At 39.7% G+C, this 20,476-nt stretch overlaps 1 protein-coding gene across 1 annotated transcript in view; it reads right to left on the reverse strand.

Annotated features, from left to right (window-relative positions):
- The window catches only part of DENND6A (DENN domain containing 6A), a 62,982-nt gene that overhangs the window by 19,651 nt on the left and 22,855 nt on the right, over positions 1-20,476 (reverse strand). The window contains exons 4-11 of the mRNA XM_051979514.1: positions 16,259-16,371; positions 15,507-15,587; positions 13,850-13,955; positions 12,848-12,927; positions 9,914-9,976; positions 9,121-9,176; positions 5,904-6,026; positions 5,680-5,775 (exon numbers count right to left, since the gene is read on the reverse strand). Coding sequence (XP_051835474.1) covers positions 5,680-5,775; positions 5,904-6,026; positions 9,121-9,176; positions 9,914-9,976; positions 12,848-12,927; positions 13,850-13,955; positions 15,507-15,587; positions 16,259-16,371 — 718 coding nt within the window. The remainder of the gene's footprint in view (positions 1-5,679; positions 5,776-5,903; positions 6,027-9,120; positions 9,177-9,913; positions 9,977-12,847; positions 12,928-13,849; positions 13,956-15,506; positions 15,588-16,258; positions 16,372-20,476) is intronic.

The raw sequence follows: 20,476 nt of genomic DNA on the forward strand, positions 1-20,476 counted from the left end.
GTAACGTTCCTTAACAATGTCAGTTGATTTGTCCTTTTTCCATTTTCAGCAGCTAGAAGTTGAAGCTATTATTAGTAGCATATTATCTTTTCATTTTGTTCTTCTCTAATTTGGTTTGATTTTTCCTTACAAACTCATTCTTCAAAAACCCATTTTGGTATGCAGTTATTTCCTGTGTAGAAAAAGTCATTTTAATTTTTTAAAAAACACAGTGTTCACTTTACTTCCAACTTTCTAAAGGTACCCACATCCACAAAAAAAGTTTTTGCTTATGAGCCTTTGATCCCTTTTGTCTCTTGACCTTAAGCCACACTTTTCAATGAATTTTTAATCATACTCTCTTATATCCACCTTTATAATGAAAACTCTAAATGTCTGAATCAAAGATATGTTGATTTAATTTAGAGAATCCCGGCAAGTTCTTCTGTAGAATTCTGCTATAGACATGGTGTACAAACAACAATGCTCTTCACTAAGTCTTTCTGCTTATGCCCATCATGAGTACTGCAAGGCAAAATTAACAAATGTCCCATGCACTATTATCTAGTGTTGCACTGAGGCACAAATGAACACAAAAGAACCGCTTCTTTTTAATTTACTCTCTAAGGATGACTTGTGAAACATTCTTCCATTTAGCTACAACTTCCTTTTATTCTCTCAATTTACTTAAAAAAAAAAGAATGTCCCTATTGTTGGATCCACATCTTTGACTCGGTCACCAGGCAAAAATCTCAGATTCGGCATCGCTACAATCAAATCACAATTTCTAGATGGTCAAAAACTCTGTAATTCTTATCATTCTCTGCCACTTTTCCCATTACTTTGTCTTCACTAATTGATTCCCAAGTTGGGTCTACTGGAAATTAACTTTTCTATTTTATGGCTAAGAAGATTATCGGACTTAATCAGTCTGAATACGTTATGGTATATGAATGTGATGGAATATTATTGTTCTATAACAAGCAGGAGGATGATTTCAGAGAGGTCTGGAGACTCACAGGAACTGAGGCTGTGAAAATTATCTATGCATATGTTTTGAAAATAAACAGCTTTCATAAAATAAAAAAAAGAAGAAGAAGAAGAAGGGGCAGCTAAGTGACACAGTGGGATAAGCACCAGCCCTGAAGTCAGGAGGACCTGAGTTCAAATGTGACCTCAGAACTTAACACTTCCTGGCTGTGTGACCCCGAGAAAGTCACTTAACCCCAATTGCCTCAGGGGGAAAAAAAAGGAGGAGGAGGAGGAGGAGGAGGTTATCAGAGCAAGTCACCAAGGTTATCTGTGATATCTGTGATAACAGAAGGTTATCACAGCATGTAGGAAAGGCCTATGGTTAAGTTTGCCAAGGTTCACAGAATGGTGGCAAAGTCTCCCAAACTCCAGTCACCTCCATGTTAACCTGCCACAGCGTGATAGACTGTGTATCCAAAGGAAGGGGCTTGATGGTCAACCTTCTTTCTGCTGCTTCTACTTCCCAGTAGTTACATCATCTTCCACATTTTAAGCTGGAACCAGTGACTTCTCCCCTGAAGTATCTGACACAAAGCCCGGCACTTTGAGGGGCCCAGTGGCCGTGCCTGGCCGAGAGCCTTTGGCTAAGGCTGCCTTGTGGGTGAGAGCGTCCCCTGGCTGAGGGCTGACCAAGGATCGGAGGAACACGGACATCCGCTGGACGAACGGTCCCAGGCAGCAGCACCCCGGCTCTCGCAGGCTCAGGCCTTGGGGTGGGGACAGCACAGGCAGCCACTGCTGTAGACATGGTTGCCACTCGAAGGGAAGCTGCCACCAAAGAACAAGCTGAAGAGGTCCACAGGAGGGATGTCAGCGCCAAGGCCCTGGCCCTGCTGGGCAAGCCTGGCTCTCCTCACCCCCAAGGGCCCAACTGCCTGCCTCCTCAGCCCAGCACACCACGGCCTTCAAAAGCCTCCGAGGCCCCGGCATGGTTCTTGTCCAAGTGAAATTTGGGGGCCGGCTTTAGGGGTGAGTCCTCCCCTGAAGCCTCTCTGCTCCCACTCAGGATCTCACGGGAGACTGCGCGGCTTCGCCCTTCTCACAGCGCCCACCTGCGCCCCTCGTGCCCTCTCCCCCAGCCTCACCACTGGCAGACGCCATTTCTCTCCCACCTTTTTCTGGTGAGACCCGGCTGTGCTCTCTGACCTGACCTGGCCTGGCACCGCCCCTGGCATCGGCTAAAGCCTCTGCGCCTTCTCAAGGAAGCGCGGTGCCCATTCAGATTGGCGGCTCGGGATGGCACTGAGGGCAACGATGATCCAGCCCTCAGCTTCATCTTTAGTGGATTCCATTCAGAACCGGAGCATGAGGTGGGGGGAAGGCGGGAGCAGACAGAGGCTGATGGGGAGGGCCACCAAATAAATTCTCACTGAATCAAAGATCTGAGCATAAAAGACTAGAAGAAAATGGGATAATAAATTTGGCTCAACTTTAAAGAGCAATGTCATTCTGACAGAACAAAGAGAAGAAACTGCATCATGGATCTGATTATACAAAAAAAAAGAATTTTGCAAAACAAAGATATATTTTGTAAAATTAAAAGAAAACAGAGTGGGAAATATTTGCAAAAAACACATCTGATATAAATGAAAAAGAACTGTTCTACAACTGTAAGATACACAGACCCCACTGATACATTTGTCAAAGCATTTGAACAGATGATTTTCAAAAAAGAAAAAAAATAAACTATGAATAATCCCATAAAAAGATGCTCATCAAACTCTCTAACAGAAATGCAACTAAAAACATCAAGACATTATCCTACACCCACCAAAGAGGGAAAATCAGTCACAAACTGAGGAAATTCAATGTAACAAGGTTTATAGGGAGAAAACTCTTCTCCATATACAGTTTGAGTGTCATATCACAAATTAATACTTTTTGAACTCAAACATAATTGCTAGAACTGTATCCTAAAAATATCATAAAAAGCAAAAAAAAAAAGTTTTACAAAAATATTGTGCTTTATTCATTTTAAATCTTATTTTCATTGATGCCTGCTGTTTTATATCACATTCTTTTTCAAATATGCTGTGCTCTCTGACCTCTACAAGTCATTCATCATTAAAAAAAAAAAAAAAAGATTTTAAAAGAAAGAGTTCTAAAAAAAAAAAAAAGAAAGAAAGAAAGATTTAAAAGAAAAAGAAACAGAAAGTTCAACAGCCTATTCAATACGCTGGTCCTGCCACATCCCACACCCATACCCCACCCTCTTCCCTGCTCACTGCCAAGAACAGGAGGAGATTCTCTTTCACTTACAATAAGAAAAAACTGGAAATCACTTATGTGTCCTATATGTGAGCAAAGCATAATAAGTTAAAACAATGGGGATATTATATTATAAAAATGATCAAAACCACAAAAATAAAGAACATGTTAATAGAAAAATAATTCTAACAGCTCTTTTTGTAATGGCTAAGAATTGAAAACTGAGAAATTGAATGCCCATCAATTGCAGAATGGTTGAATAAGATGTGGTATATGATTGTGATGAAATACTACTGTGCTATGAGAAATGACAAGCAGAATGATTTCAGAAAGAAAGTGGAAAGATTTACATGAACTGATGCAAAGTGAAGTGAGCAGAATCAGAAGAATTTTGTACACAGTAACACTACATATTAATTTAATAAAATCCCAAAGGACTCATGATGAAAAATACTCTCTGCCTCCAGAAAAAGAATTGATGTGAGGACAGATCAAAGCAGAATATTTTTCACTTTCTTCTTTTGTTGTTGTTCAAGTTTTCTTGCATAAAATGATTATTATTGAAATGTTTTACAAGACTACACTTGTATAACCTATATCACGGGGGGGGGGGGGGGGGGGGGGAGGGAGGGAGGGGAAAAAACGAAACATAAGTGATTGCAAGGGATAATGCTGTGTAAAAATTATCCTGGCATGGATTCTGTCAATACAAAGTTATTATTAAATAAAAAAAAAAAAAAGAAAAAAGAAATGGCAGAAGAACACCAGAAAGGAAGACCAAGAGTTTACTTTCAAGAATATAGAAATGCCTGATCTATTAAAAAAAAAAAAAAAAAAAAAAAACCTATATCACACTCTCACTGCCTCAGGAAGGCAGAGAGAAATAGAATTCAGAACTAAAAACTTCTTTTAAAAAAAGAATGTTAATTGTTTTACATGTAATTGGGGGAAAAAACAAAATATTCTGTGATTTAAAAAAAATTTTAAAATAAAAAAAATTTCAAAGAAATTAAAATCATTTCTAGTTATACCAAAATGCTGTAAATCACTACTGATCAGAGAAAGGCAAATTAAGGTAACTTTGGGGTACCACAACATACCTCTCAGATTGGCTAAGATGATGGAAAAAGATGACAGATGTTGGAGGGGATGTGGGAAAGCTGGGATGCTAACACATTGTTGGTGGAGTTGTGAAGTGATCCAATCATTCTGGAGGGCAATTTGGAATTATGCCCAAAAGGGTAAAGAACTAGCAGTGTCTCTACTGGGTCTGTATCTCAAAGAGATCAGAAAGAAGGGAAGGGACCCACACGTGCAAAAATGTTTGTAGCAGCCCTTTTTTTTGGTAGTGGCAAGGATCTGGAAACAGTGGATGTCCATCAGTTGGGGAAAGGCTGAATAAGTTATGGTATATGAGTGTTATGGAATATGATTGTTCCATAAGAAATAATCAGCAGGATGATTTCAGAAAGGCCTGGAGAGACTTACATGAACTGATGCTAAGTGAAGTGAGTAAAACTAAGAAAATAGTATACATGGCAACAAAAAGACTATGTGATGACCAACTGTGAAGGATGTGGCTCTTTTCAGCAATGAGGTGATTCAGGCTAATTCCAACAGACTTGTGCTGGAGAGAGCCATGTGCATCCAGAAAAAGCACCATGGGGACTGAATGTGGATCACAACATGGTATTTACACCTTTTTTGTTGTCGTTTGCTTGCTTTTTGTTTTCTTTCTCATTTTTTTTCCCTTTTTGATCTGATTTTTTTTGTGTAGCATGATAATTGTGGAAATATATATATATATATATATATATATATATAAGAATTGCACATGTTTAACATATATTGGATTACTTACTGGCTGGGGGAGTGGGTAAAGGGAGGGAGAAAAATTTGGAACGCAAGGTTTTACAAGGGTAAATGTTGAAAATTATCTTTACATACATTTTTGGGGAAAAAAACTATTGTTTAAATATATATATATATATATATAATATATATATATATATATATGTATGTATGTATATATATGTATTTGGCAATTAAAAAAGAAAAGAAAAGGGCTACATCATATAAGTAAAACAAACAGAAAGCAAGTATAAAAGATCTGGGTACACAATGATATGAAACAAGATCAGTAGACCCAACACCTCTGGGGAAAAGAAGCTGCTAATGTTAGAGAACACTGGAGGAATTCTGCCAGAGGCCTAAAGTCACTGCAGTTTCCATGTGTTAAATGTGTTGAGTTCTATTTTGTTAAATTCCAAAAAATTAATATAAGATTTCATTCCTTATTTCACAGTTTTTCAGAATTAATTGGTCTTTATAAATCACTACAAAGTTAATAGATTTTCTTTAAATTCTGCGTTTTCAAAAGACACACATAGACTCAAAATTTATACAAAATCTTTAGATTCTGATTTCCAAGGTAAGATTTAGACGGTGCTATTTACTTACGGAGCTTGGGTCCGCGTAGTGTACTCCTTGAATTCACTGTCGTGTATGGTAAAGTAGGGTCTGAAATCACTGTAATACTTGAGTGGTGAAATACAGCTGTGGACAAGAAAGATCATGAAACAAAATTCACAGCTGACTCTAGAGTCTACTCAGTCATTATAACATACAGGAGCAAACGGATGCATTATTCGCTTAGAAGTTTTAGTAAAACGGAAGGCACTAACCTAACAAGCGCCAATACAGTTTCTGAAGATTCCGAGGGGGACGGCGCCATGACAACGAGGGGCTCTCCCAACAACACCAGCTCCCAAAGCATCTGGCTGTGCAGGAACACAGGACAAAAGCACCTGGAATTCACAGAGAAAATGCTGTTATCCTCAGTCCCCTGACCACCAAGGATGGGCCGGGCGCTGCGCTAATTCCCAGAGGAACACAAATACAAAGAATGATACGATCCCTCCCCCAAAGGAGCCGACATTATAACGGGACAGAAAAACAAGCCTGAGAACACACATGATAAACAGAGGACAAACATACGGAGGGAGAGAGGGTCTCGGCAGATAGTGGCACCCCACCCAAGGCAGCATTCGAGTTGGGGCTTGAAGGGGAAGAGGGATTAGGTGACATGAAGGTTTGGTTAAGAAGGGTATGGACAGCCCCTACAAACACAGAGATGGTGTTTGTATTGTGCCATGTGCATTAAGAACAGAGGGGAAAGGGATCAGAGTACAAGGGGAGTGATGCTTTCAAAGCTGGAAAAGCAGGTTGGAGCACCGCGCTCAAGCCTCCATGGAATTTACAGAGAATGGGATGAAGTGACATGATCAGATTCCTGCTTCAGGAAGCCCATCTGGATGGGGGGGACAGGATGGAAAGGCAAGAGACTTGGGAAGATGGTGAGGTGCTGCCGTGATCTATCTGTCACCAAAGGAACATGGGGTGGGGGGGTGAATTAAAGCAGCAGCTGTGTGTGCTGAGAGAAGAGGGATGGTACCGAGACAGGAAGTGCAAGGCTGTGAGGGGCCAAGTCGGCACCAAAGGAAGGCCCTGAGAGACTGGAAGAGGGAAGGAGCTCTTGGCAGGATGAGAGAGTGAGGGAGAAAGCAGGGGAAGAAAGGATGGAGTCTCCTCAGGGCCTGAAAGAAGATGTCCTTGGGACATCCAGCAGGGAAGGTCCAAGGGTAGCTAGCGATGGGGCCCTCAAGTTTCTCCAAAAACAACAGGAGGCTTGTTGCTGTTCTCATTTTGAGGAAGAAAGGGTTAATTATATTCTAAAAAGAGTTAGGAAAATTCAGAGAGATGATGCAAAAACATAAAACCATGATTCTAGCATTCCCTCTTCTAGTCAGCCACTGTTCCATCAGACAAAGACAAAACGAAGGCATCACATACAAATCTACTGACGACTCATGGCAGCACACAGATGCCATTTTTCTGATCAGAAAAAAAAAAATTCAGACCTCAATGTGGATGCTACTTTTTCCCTCTACATCAGAATGTTATCTCACTATATGGACAACCAGCCAATCACAAGCATTTCCTCAGCATTTAATAGATGACAGGATATGGGTTTCTTTGAGCTGGCCCGGTGATTTCCTGTTCCTGGTAGAGGAGCTTAGATTTGTCTGTGACCATGAGAGGTTAGGTGACCTGCCGACAGTCACACAATTCGTTTGGTGTCAAAGGCAGGATTAGAATCTGTTATTCCTGACTCCCAGATGGGCCCTGATGGTACAATATGATAAAGAGTACAGGAATATAAAACAGAGCTTAATTATCCTATGCAGCAGATTTAATCTTTTATTAATGCTTCCCAAATTCAGCATAGCAATTAAATTCCAACATTTAGCAGTTGTTTGCTAGGTCTGAAATTCACTTCCATCTCAGAGAATCCCAAGCCTCCTCCATAGTTTGGGCCAAGAACCTAATGTCTCCTTCAGTAAATTCATGCCCTTCTCTCTCTTACTCCACTTTCAGAAATTTGCTTTATTCAAAGCATCCTTTGTGTCAGCTTCTCTGTGGTCGTGTTAAGCTGAGGTCCTAGAGGCACAGGTGTCTGTGTCCCCAACAGCTGCCACGGGGCAGATAGGGTCTGACCATGGGCCAGGTAGAGAGGAGGGCCAGGCTGGCCAACACCCAAGCTCTAACTCCGAGAAGCAGACAATGGAGACCAAGACTAACAAACACAAGAGAAGCATGTGAGAAATGGGAAGACATTTTCCCAAAGAAATCTCTACCAGCTCTGAAACGGGATTGGGAAAAGGATAAGGAGAGGGATGCACTCAAGAGCCAAGAGGGAAGGAGAAAGCACCTAGTCACAAACAGCAGGGATCCAAGGGGTCAGAGTGTCTATTTTTCTTACAATTAGAGGTGCCAGTATGGCCAGAGCACATTGGAGGAAAAGATGTCCTCCTTACGGCTTTCAAGAATACACCATTAGGTATCTTTTTCTTATGACAATAAAATTCAGATTTAAGAAATTAAGTTTGACTCTGGAAGTATAATCTCTGTAGAGATCTCTTTATCAGTTAAAAAAGAAACTGAAACCCCTGTGTGCTCGGGCTCCAGCAAACTGTGGAGAAGCCACCACCAGAGGGAGAAAGTAGGACCCAAGTCCTTTCTGTGCGGCAGGCCCCCCTGGAACCCTGCCAAGAGGGGCCCTCCCTGGATGTACAGGGGATATATATCCACAGGGCCTGAGCTGTGTGGACACTGGTCAGGACACAGCTAATCCTGCATTGTGGGGCCAGGAACAAGGGCCCCTTCTCCTGGGACTCCCCCTCTTTTATGCTGATCTATCCTTCGTCATGAATCTGAGGGTGAAAGACAACGTGCTGAGCCTTGAAAGACTCAATGAGGAAAGGGATACGAGAGCAGCCCCGGTCTGGAAGGCCACAAGTGTCAGGCAGAGCAAGAGCAGAGATCTTATTCGTGTGACTTGGAAAAATGGGGAATGTTTCTGACAACAAATTACATCTTATTTTCCTGAACTCTGAGGAGGCAAGATCACAAACAATTCGCCATTTCCACAGGCCTGATGAGACTCAGTCGTAATGGTTCATAAGGATAAAAGGCAAACTGTGGCTAAGCATGGAGGTACTGAGTCCATGCAGTGAAATCCCGATCTGCCGCTGAATCTGACTTCTGTTCATTTTAGGGTGATACACCAAGAACACCGCTGGTTATAAACCAAAGTGTAATATTAATTTCAAGTCAAGCCAACTAAGAAAAAATGCTGAGTTATTAGTAATTTAAAGGATTTAAAAACTTTTCAACATTTTCCCCTTCTATTCCCACTGACCCCTCCCATACCTCCATCCCAGGAGAAAAATGGACAAATTCCCAAGTAGATAACTCATGAAATCTACTGACATTAATGAAGAAACAAAAAGGAAGAAGAGAGACTAAAATGACTACACCAAATAAGCTTTAAATTTTCACCTGAAAAGATCCACTTCATGAATAGTAGGTAAAACCATAGAGATCTGTGAGTCTGTCTAAAAGAGAGAAAGGGGAAAAGAAAAACAAAAAAAAACACAAAAATTGAAGATGATCAATATATCCAGGCCTGATGATAAAATAAATTTGTGAGAAGAGAGAACACTAGTTTTTGTACTTTGGAAGGTAGTATGTCTCCAGCTTTAAGGTACACAAACTACAAAGCTGGCTAATGCAAACAAAGGAGAAAATGAGCTGTCATCATTTCCTCCATTTCTATGCAAATAATCCAATAGATATCTGGGATACTATTGGGCAGTAAATAAATAAATTCAGATTTTTAAGCGAAAAATTCACCTCCACCCACATGTGGACATCCTCCTAAGAAATAACTGAAAGCTTATTCAATCCACTGAAACCTTCTGACCAAACTTCCTAAATGGGAAGCCAGCTGGCCCTGCTCCACGAGATGCAGAGAAGCATCTTTCCCCCAGCTGGTCTTTGCTGAAGTATTCACCCCAGCCTGCCAAGTACTAAAGACATTTCTGAATTCTCAAATATCCATCCAATAGAAAGAGGAAGAAAAAAGTAGAGAAATTTCAAGCAGTTTACCATCAAAGTATTTCAATAACATACACAAAACACTGTACAAACACAAGTCTCTGCTATTTTAAGATTATCAGCTGAGAGCACATGTGTAAAATATGTGACAATCCTCATCACACCAGATAAACAATAATTATAATCATTTTTCCCAACAAGTCTACTAGATTTCCCCTCCCTTTGTAACATCCACCTGCTGGGTCAGCTGGGCCAGCTGGGTGGTTCCAGGCTTGTCGTGGCACGTCGGAATCCGCACCTTAGGAGGAAGATAGAAGACATGAACATTCCTTAGAAAATGGCTCGTCTATATAACTATAACTAATTATATATAACTAACAACTTGCCATGAAAATTAAACTGAAGAATCAGAAAATTTCCACATTACTAAAATTAGTTTAGGGTGGAGCTAAGATGGTAGAGGTCTAAAATTAGTTTAAACAGCTCTAACACACATAAATTAACATCTCTAATAACAAATACTTGAATCTGGATGGGAAATTAGCAGAATATAAAGAGAGGAATGAACCGCTAACATATTATTTTATTCTGATTAAGCCAATTTTCTTCTCAATATCCACACATCCTTACATAGGCTCTCCAAACTTCCTAATAAGTTTTGGGATAAATTGTCCGAAGAAATAATACAACTTTCAAGCATTCACAGCTCTACCAAAGCTTTAACTTAAAATTCTTAATTCTATTCTTGACAAATTTTACAGTATATAGCAGTATACATTCAAAAATGAAGCTTTTAATTACCAGGTACTTACTCTTATACCAACACAATTTTTTTTTAAATAAAATGCTTGTGAATAAAAAGAAAAGCCTGAGAACATTCATACAAAAACAATTTTGTATGAGTCAATGCTTAAATTCACTTCGGCTAAAATTAATTGAAAAAAGTTAGCAATACCCTTAACATAGAACACATTAAGAAGAGCAAAAAGAAAATAAAGCTATGCCTATTTGTTGATGACATGATGGCAAACAAATTAACTGAGACAATAGCAAAATAAACAAAAATCAGTACTTCTACATAGTAAGAAAATCCAGAACAGCAATAAGAGATAGATAAGCGATCAAAATTTATAAAATATCTGAGAATATCAAAGTGCACTCAATTCCTGTTTCAATACCATTTTAAAATACTCCATAAAAAACAAACAAACTTGAAGAACCGGAGGGCTCTTCCATGATGGTTCCAGGAACCAACATGACCATTCTACCAAGATTAATTTACACATCTGGTCCTGTGCCAATCATGTTATAAAATGGACACTTACAGACTTACAAAATAATGACAACATTCATCTGAAGAAATACAAGAATGAAAAAGATAGTAACAAGAGGAAAATAGCATCTCCACATGTCACACTATACTAACAATTTTTAAAACTTTTTAATACTGGTTTCAAAAAAGACAAGTAGATCAACAGAATTGATTAACTTAGTAAAATGAAGATAACAACTCAATAACCAGTATTTGATAAAAGTGCACAACAAATTACTTAGGAAGAAATTCCTTATTTGACAAGAATATCTAGGGAAATGGAAAGCAACATGGCAAAAATCCGGATTCACCCAACATATTAAACTAAAAACAAAGTCAAATGACTATATAATCCAAATATTAAATACTATTAAAAATTAAAAGAGAAGCAGATCGTATACCTTTCAGAGCTACTGTTAGGGGGTGAATTCTTAACTAAACCAGGAAGAAAGGGAAACAAAAGATAAAATAGATCATTTGTATTACATGAAATTGAAAAGATTTTGCATAAACAAAATTAGTGCAACTATAAGAGGGCAAACTGTTAAGTGGAAGGGAAACAAACCTTTTAATCAATATCCTTTTTAAGATTCTGTTATCTTGCACGTTTAACATATATTAGATTGCTTGCTGACTGGGGGAGAAGGGGAGGGAAAAGAGAAGTAACCTAGGGCACGGGATTTTGCAGCGAAGAATGTTGAAAACTGACTATGCATATATTTTGAAAATAAAAAGCTAAAAAGAAAAGATTCTGCTGTCTCAGATAAACAAACAATAGTCAAAAGGTATTTCTGAATCATTAATTTGATGCAAATGAAAATCACCCTGAGGTTTCACCTCACAGCCAACAAATTGGTAGAGATGACAAAATATGACATAATCAATACTAAAGGAGCTAGAGAAGGCCAGGAACACTGATTCATCATTGCTGGAAATATCTACTGGCAAATCCCTTCCAGGAAGCAATATAGAATTATGCAAAGGGACCAAAATTCTCATCCCTTATTCCAGAGATTCTGACTGTCAGGCATATATCCCAAGGTCAACCAATGGCCCTAAGCATACAGAAACTATTTATTATTTATTCTTCCTATAGAAGTAACTTGAATCAAAGAAGATGCCCATCAGCTGATGAATGGGTAAATAGACTGTGGCCTGTGAATATAATGAAGTATTCCTATTCTATGAAAAATATAGAGAAGCATGGGAGAACACAGAAAGGGTTGGAAAATTCAGTCAGCAGAAGCAGGAAAATAACAAAACTTCTCCAACACATAAATGAATCACAGAGCTAGCTAGTGTTTTGAGGAGGTGGGGCAGCTGCAATATGAAAGGGAGAGGAGTTGAAAACAAAAGGGACTAATAAAAATTTGTTTTAAAAACCAAAGAACTGGGGCAGCTAAATGGTGCAGTAGATAGAGCATCAGCATTGGAGTCAGGAGGACCTGAGTTCAAATGTGGCCTCAGACACCTAACACTTTCTAGCTTTGTGGGCCCCGAGCAAGTCACTTAACCCCAATTGCCTCACAAAACTATAAAGATTAAAAAAAAAAAAAAAGACAACCCACCAATCAAAGAACATGCTTAGTTTGGCTTGTGTGTTCTTAATAGTTCTCCTCAATCCATTTGGCATTTCCAATCCATTCTCAGAGATTCCTCTGGTGGGATGGTCAGTTTTCTACAGATCTCAGACTCCTACAGGTTTTATGAAAGTCTGGAAAGATGCTGGGGAAAAAAAATCCTTGACATTCCAGAGCAGGGGAAAGCAGGGATGGGCTTGGCTCTTGGTGAGATGATGAAAATAAAATTCACATTTTTATTTTCTCTTAGGCTAGAAATAAATAATCAACGAATTACCTTTATAACTACCCCCATGATGGGCAAGTGTAACATTTTCCCTGGTACTGGAGCAGGCCAGCGATCGACATCATTACAAGCTAAGAAGAAGAATGAAATATCATTTGTATAAGTGATACAATTTTTTAAAAAATTAAATACATACTTTACAAACGAAGTCAGAACAAAACAACTCCAAGGAGTTAGCTAAATATCCATACGGTATCTTTCTGTTCTTCAGAACAGAATCAATTTAATTTACTTCATGCTGCAAATGAATGAAAAACTAGGGCTGCAGCAATTCTGTGACTTAGTGGACAGTCAAGAAGACCTGAGTTCGAATGCTATCTCAGAAACTTACTAACTATATGACTTTCAGCAAGTCCTTGTACCTTCTTATTCTCAGCCTCCTCCTCTGTAAAAACTAGGATTGCAAAGATCACCTACACACCCCAAGGGTATCGTAAGGATCAAATTATACAACATAAGTGTTAATTACTAGTATTATTTATTGGTATTGTTATTGTAAAAGACAAAGATATAAAGGCAAAAATAGTAGGGGGGGGGAGTGAGAGTGTCTTCCTTTTGATTTACATATAGAGTTTACTCTCTTGGGATGGAAAGGGGTTCCCATATTTTATGCCTGAATTGACTTATCGGGCATCAAGAATATACTAAAAAATTACAAAGGTTGGGGCAACCATTTGCTTGATAAAGAGAATTAAGTTTAAAAGAATCCATTAATCTGCTATCAACAATTCAATATTTAGATAGTCTTAATAAAAAAGGTTCAACATATTTTATTCTAATTTATTTTTTCAACTGGCTACATGGGTCTAATACTTCAAAGCATTTATAAAGTTACTGGAATAAGTTTAATTCTTCCTTATCTCATTTACTTCACAGCTCTTGGAATCTTCACTGTAATTTTTCAAAAAGTTTCATTTTTTCATTAAAATGTTAAAATTCAGCATCTTTTAATCTATCCACAAGGTCACATTATCAACACATAGTTTTACTCACCTGCCTCCAAATAAGGTTCACTTTTTTCAAAATATTCAGGTGCTATTTGTTTAAGCACCGTGTGAAAAAAATGTGTATATGGCAGCTTGCTGATCAAAACCAAGGACTGGAAAATAAAGAACAGAAAAAGTTGAACCATCTTATTTTAATTTAACCTTGCTATTCATTTCCTATACTAAGAACTGTCAGAAAGCCTTAATGGTGAACGTATACAGAGTCTGACTTGCAAAGAAGCATTTGTAAGATGCCTTTAGTAAATGGAAATATACCCAAAATGGTCCCCAAAGGCTGAAAAGCTTCTTCTAGTCTTTCCTTGGAGTGGCTGCTTAATTAGAAGTAAAAATAACTCCACTGGATAGAGACAGTAAGTGCAAATAGGGACTCAGGAGTGTGTGACCTATGGCTTTACTGTACAGAGACCTAGATGAAGACCCTCTCCCCACCAGGACACCGTGGCTGCCTCAGTGGCCGTGTAGAACCTCAAAGTTCCCGGGCACAGGAGGCTGTGGGTACACAGCCAGGGCGTGCTGCTCTCTGGCACAAAGGGGGACACACTGGGAAACCTGGGGGGCTCAATAAATAAAGCCCTAGAAAGACCCTGACCGACTGTGACTCGGGGTGAGTCACCAGGCCTCCTTCCTCATGGGTAAATGTGCTCCACTCCTTGAGCGGGCTCCCTTTGTGTAACTGGCGATTACTGTCACTGACAACGGAGAAGAAACCGTACTTCACTGAGTCTGTGTGAGCTGGTCCGGGCCTGCCTGAGCAATCGCCCTTTGTTTCTCCATTGAAAAGCAGTTGGTAGATGACAGATCCGGCCCTGAAGATGCCCCACAATCCCTTCTACAGGAGGAAGATGCAAAAACGCTCCCAGCTTCAACTCCTTCTAGCCCAAGCCTCCGGGAGGTGACCACAAGGGGGGCGACTCGGTGAGCAGGTTGCTCACCCCTTATGGTCACCCATCATTTAGTCTGGCTTAATCCATCAGAAAAATACAGAGGAGGCCCCTGTGTGTGCAAATACTTAGAGCAACATGTTTTGTTCAAACAAAAAATCAGAGACCAAGAAGGAGAGCATCAGTTAGGGAATGGGAGCACAAAGCGTGATATGGCCATGTCGAGGCGGGAGCCTGATTCAGAGAAAGCTGGGGAGACTCCTAGCAACTGATTCCGAGAGAAGGAAGCAGAAGCGGGAGCACGAGGTGCCCAGCGACCATAAGCACACGATGGCGAGTGGTTCCAACAGATTTCAAAACTGATGGAGGCCGTGAGCGAGCACAACGCCAAAAGAGCACCAGGTAACCACAACAGGGAGGTGCAGAATGAAGCCCAAATGCTGTCTGGGGTGATGGGACGTTATTCCCTTGTTACAAGAGAGGCTGTTTCTGGTGGGAAGGGAGGAGGAAGGAGTTGGTGATCAAAACAGCAATGAAAAAATGAATAAGAAAAACAAGAAAATATACTTTAAATAGATGGAGTAGAAGGAAGATCAAAAGGGAAGAGAAACATGAGGGGCAATTTTGTTCCTACCATTTTAATGTTAACATCCACTTTAAATAATGAAATAAAAGTTCATTTTGTATACAATTCTAGTCTATATTTTGTCATCTAAAAAGTTCACGTTTAACTTCATAACAAGAAAGATAATTTTTAATTACCTTCTGAAAGTAGCCTCTTTTTAGTGTTTTATCTCGAACTTGTCGGAAATACACATAACCATAAAAATATGCAGGATCTTTCTGTCAGAAAAGTAAAATAAAATTGAAATCCTTATTTCAGTTGTTTTTAAATCATATTTCTTTGCACTCCAAAAATAAGATGAGCCTCAAAGGGTCAGAATATTATATCATATTAAAATATTAAAACTTTTAAGTATTATACATAGAATTCTGGAATTGATTTTGCTTAATCTTATCCAGGAATAAAATAATCATGTGACCAAAATGCTACAAGACAACAGAGATAAATAAGAAAATTTTTTTAAAGCCATAGGAAAAATAAAACCCATCTGTGAGAAAAGGAAAGTTCTTCTCAACACATATTGTGTGAGTATAAACTCTGTTACGTCAAGTGATAACCTGGTAAAAAAATAAATAAATCACACTTGGTTCAGACTCCCAGTCCAGACAGAAGGGCTATTATTAACAAAGTAGAAAATAACCACATTCTAACTTATTCCTGAAATTTTCAAAGAAACTTTCATATATATTTCAAGAACTTGTAAAGGCTTCTCTAAGCTCTTGAAGAATCAACTTCCTTCACTTTACAGCCTCTTTAGGAAGCTCCAAAAGGAAGCAAACAAAGCACAAGCATCTCTACCAAATACAACCAATGTATGACTGTAAATGTCAAACTGATGCTGATCTTTTTCTCTACTATTATGACCTTTTCCTGTTACTAGTTTTCTAACCTTTAAATACACAGGAGAGTCTCGGTCCAACTGATCCAGGATACAGTGCATTGACATCCTCCGGCCAGATGACTGTCGAAACCTGAAACAAAACTGCGTATCTCCAAGACAGCCTAATGAAAACAAAAATAAAAAGGGAAAATTGAGGACCACTTAGGCTAACATCTTTTTTATACACAATCAGAGACTTTCAGAGCTAAGAGGGGCTTAAGTTTCACTGGCCCTAGTGACTTGTTCCAGATCACACAACCAACCTGTGAACAAGCCAGGGAAAAAACCTCAGTTCCCTATATTACATTTCCATCTTGCTAATTTTCTTCTGAAGTGATTATACAGAAGGTTTAAAAAAAATAAATTCAAGAGGAGAACAAGCCACAAGCCAATTGCTTTCTTAATTATAATTTATTTTTAATTTAAGTTTTAAGTGAATTAATTTCATAAAATACTCTCCAATTTAAGAAGCAGTTTGTCCAAGGTCCAAAACCAAACAAGGTTTCACCAGAGGCATTCATAACATTTTTAAAACAATAAATCCGTTCCACACCATCACAAAGCAATGCCTGAGACCTGCAGCTAGGTTAGCCTGAGGATTACTGGTTCCCGGGGCAATGGCCAGGCTTCCTCTACTGCCTATGGCGAAAGACAAAGGGGCCTCCATGAAGGCTACCAAAAGCAGCCCATTCTGTGGAGGCCGTGCCGTCAACTCCGGGGCTGCCCACATGATGCTGTGGGACTGACCCACAGAAATCCCGGCCTCTTGTACCCCTTTTCCTTCAGTAAGCCAGACTTTGGGACCTAAGAGCTTCCCTCCTAGTAACCGAGAGCAGGTTTAGGGGATGACTGGGGCCCCAGCTCACGTTTCAACAAAGGTTTGCCTTCACCAAGAATGGATTCCCAGGTGGCAGCTAAGTGGCGCAATGGATGGAGCACCAGCCCTGAAGTCAGGAGGACCTGAGTGCAAATCTGATCTCAGACACTTCACACTTCCTGGCTGTGTGACCTTGAGCATGTCACTTAACCCCAATTGCCTCAACAACAACAACAAAAAAACAATGGATTCCCAGTCTTAAAAACTCATGATATTTCTACCTTTCCTACCACTGTTCTCATCAAGATGTTAATTAGTAATTGCCTTATTTCCCCTGGTAGCAAAGAACTTCTCAGGATTTCAGGAATCATAAAATAAGGGCAGGGTCTCCAGAAATCAATCCGGCCTCACACCCTTTCAGGGATAGGAAACACACTATCCCTGACTTGCTAGCTAAGGTCCCAGAGTAAAAACAAGCAGAGACCAGGATGGAATCCTGCCTTTGACCCAAACGGCCTGAGACATATCCCTTAAGCTCCTGAGACTGAAGTCCCAGAGGTGTCAACCAGTATGAGTAGAGAGAGTTTCCTCATCTGGAAGTTGCTTATATCAAAGCTATCAGAGGGATAGTCCTTTCTCTATTCAGAGGTTAGAACATGCAAAGAATTGAGTCCATTTGAAAACCTACTGCTAAGATAACTGTAAAAATATGTATACATATAATGGATTTAACATATACTTTAACATATTTAACATGTATTGGATTACCTGCCATCTAAGGGAGGAGGTGGGGGGAAGGAGGGGAAAATTTGGAACAGAAAGTTTTGCAAGAGTCATGTTGAAAAATTACCCATGCATATGTTTTGTAAATAAAAAGCTTTTAAAAACGTGGAATTCAAAACAAAACAAAACAAAAAAGAAAACATATTGCTAGAAAACATGAGGTATTACTAAAAGTGATTTCAGAGAATTTCAGTTCTTAGTTATGCTTTTTCTAACTCCTCCAAAAGAACAACATAAAATTTATATATTTATTTTGTATCCAAGAAAATCCTCATCTGCTAAATCTGCATTTACAATGCAGTGTGTATGGATGCACCAGAGCTGCTTTGGTTGTTTTTTATACATTATTAAAACCTGAAGGAATGATGAGCTTTTCTAGTGGGGAAATGTCATGTATTTATCTCATTAAATGAACTTTAGGTAAAAACAAGTGTAGAAAATAAATCCATTAAACTGAAGACCGTGACAATGGCCGTATTATCTCTTCCTTTGCCTTTCCTGGGTTTTTAAGTGAGAACACCAGCCTGGGATAGCACCTTCCTTTCAGTGAGCCTCAGGACAGAATTTGGCAGGAGCTTCTTGTGAACATTCGTCACCTGAGCTGGGAGACCTGCCTCCCTTCAAAGATTCCTGAGCACATGGGATGCTTATTTTGAAGGCTGCTTTTAGAATATTCAGAAAGAGAAGCCCACAAGGGGAAGATTATTTAAAATGGAAATATGATGTGGCTAATTGTCTCCACTAAGACTTCAAGACAGGTCCCATTAGCCATGAAGACCAGGTTTTTTCCCATGTTCCTCTGACTCTACCTTTCAGGAGCCTTTAAGCTCCTAAGCCTGGATCCCAACATCAAGGACATGAGAGGCACTTCCAAGGCATTTCAGAACCAAACTGCATTCTTGGGTTCAGAACCAAACTGCATTCTTGGGTCTCCCCTACACTGAGCTAAGAAATGTCTGTAGATGCCAAAAGAAAAGGTTCCTCTCATCTCGTCGCAGTCTGGTAGATAATGAGGATTCAGCTCAGGGAGCAGGGATTCCCCAGGTCCAGACACTGCTAATAAGCAATAAGAAAGAAGGCATGGCAAGTGTCTCTCTAACAACTCTACTCTATGGGTAAAAAAAGAGAAAACATTTAAATAAAATTTTAATATTTAAATAAAAAGATGTTGATAAAAGTTCTTTAGAGTTGAGAAGAATGGGAAGAAGAGATTTCTTTGGAAATTTGATGAAATCTTCCCTACAACATGTCCCTAACGCACATTTTTCTTGACTTTCTGTAAATGAATGATTTAAAATGTTCTATTTTTTATGCTGACTCCATAGAAACCAAAACTCCATTTTTACTGTTTCCTGAAGACTGCAATACAGCTCCTTGGTTTCCTTCCATAGCAAAAAAAAAAAAAAAAAAAAAAAAAAAAGCTATTTGGGAATTTTTTTTTTTAAGAGTAAATCCATTTCAGAACTGGCACAGTCATAACCACCTCCATTTAATAAAACATATGAAGGGCAACAAGCTGTTTAGAGAGTCACCAAATAGAATAATGATCTAAATCACATTCCAAATGTGTGCTCTCTTGGCTGCCTGCACTGATGCTCATCTGCTAGGATGGCAAGATGCCTGATTTCAAGAGATCAAGTTTACTCAGACCATCCATCCAAACCTCAGGGGAGACGTGCCAGCCTTCATTTAGGGGATCGGGTCAGAAGATCATTGACTTGGACCCAGAAGAAACCTCATCAGTTCTTTAGCCAGGATCTTTTTTTTTTTTTTTTAAATCCTCCCTTCAAAAAATATAAAACAGATATGGTCTGCACACATCTGCTGATAACACAACTGATACAGTCCATCTGTGGAGATATATGCTCGAGTAAGGTAATGCTTTGACGCCTTCGCCTGGTACGGAGAGCCCGTGCCTGTGGGGGCCGGTGGCCAGGCTGGCAGAACAAGGCTGGGAAGGCCACAGCCAGTCCCGGCAACGGACATGGTGGCTGCTGACCAAGCCCCCACCCAGTTAGTCCAGATGGGCTCCAGACCTGCCAACGTCTTTGGCCGCAGGACTCAAGCTCCGGCCTCCTGAGACCCGGGGAGCTAGGTGGGAAGGCTTCTCACACTGATAACATCCCACATCTTTCTGAAGTACTGAAGGATCTCTTCAATCAAGAAAAAAGAGACAGAAGGGACAGACCTCAGCCTCACCCTCCTGAAGTAGACAGGGTGAATAAATGGTTAACTCAAAAAAAAAAAAGAAAGAAAGAAAAGACTAATGATAATTACATATTAAACCCCTATTCAGGCACTTTACTACTCAGCGCTGGTGACCAGGTGAATAACTAAACTCTCTCCTTTGAAAGCAGGAAATGCATCTTATTTTATCCTTGTTTCCTCCACAATAGCTAGCATTTATGTGGCGCTTCGAGATTTGTAAAAGCACTTCATAAATGTTACTTCATTTGATCCTCACAACCCTGGGCAGTGGCTGCTATTATTCCCCATTTCAAAGATGAGAAAAATGAGGCAGGCAGAGGCCGAGCCCCTTCATTCATACAGAGCGGTCACTTCACACGTCCGTGTTGACATAGCGCAGAAGGGACCAAGATGACCATCTAAGGCTCATAGGAGAACCA

The sequence above is a fragment of the Antechinus flavipes genome, chromosome 1 (assembly GCF_016432865.1).
Source record: "Antechinus flavipes isolate AdamAnt ecotype Samford, QLD, Australia chromosome 1, AdamAnt_v2, whole genome shotgun sequence".
NCBI classification, from domain to species: Eukaryota; Metazoa; Chordata; class Mammalia; order Dasyuromorphia; family Dasyuridae; genus Antechinus; species Antechinus flavipes.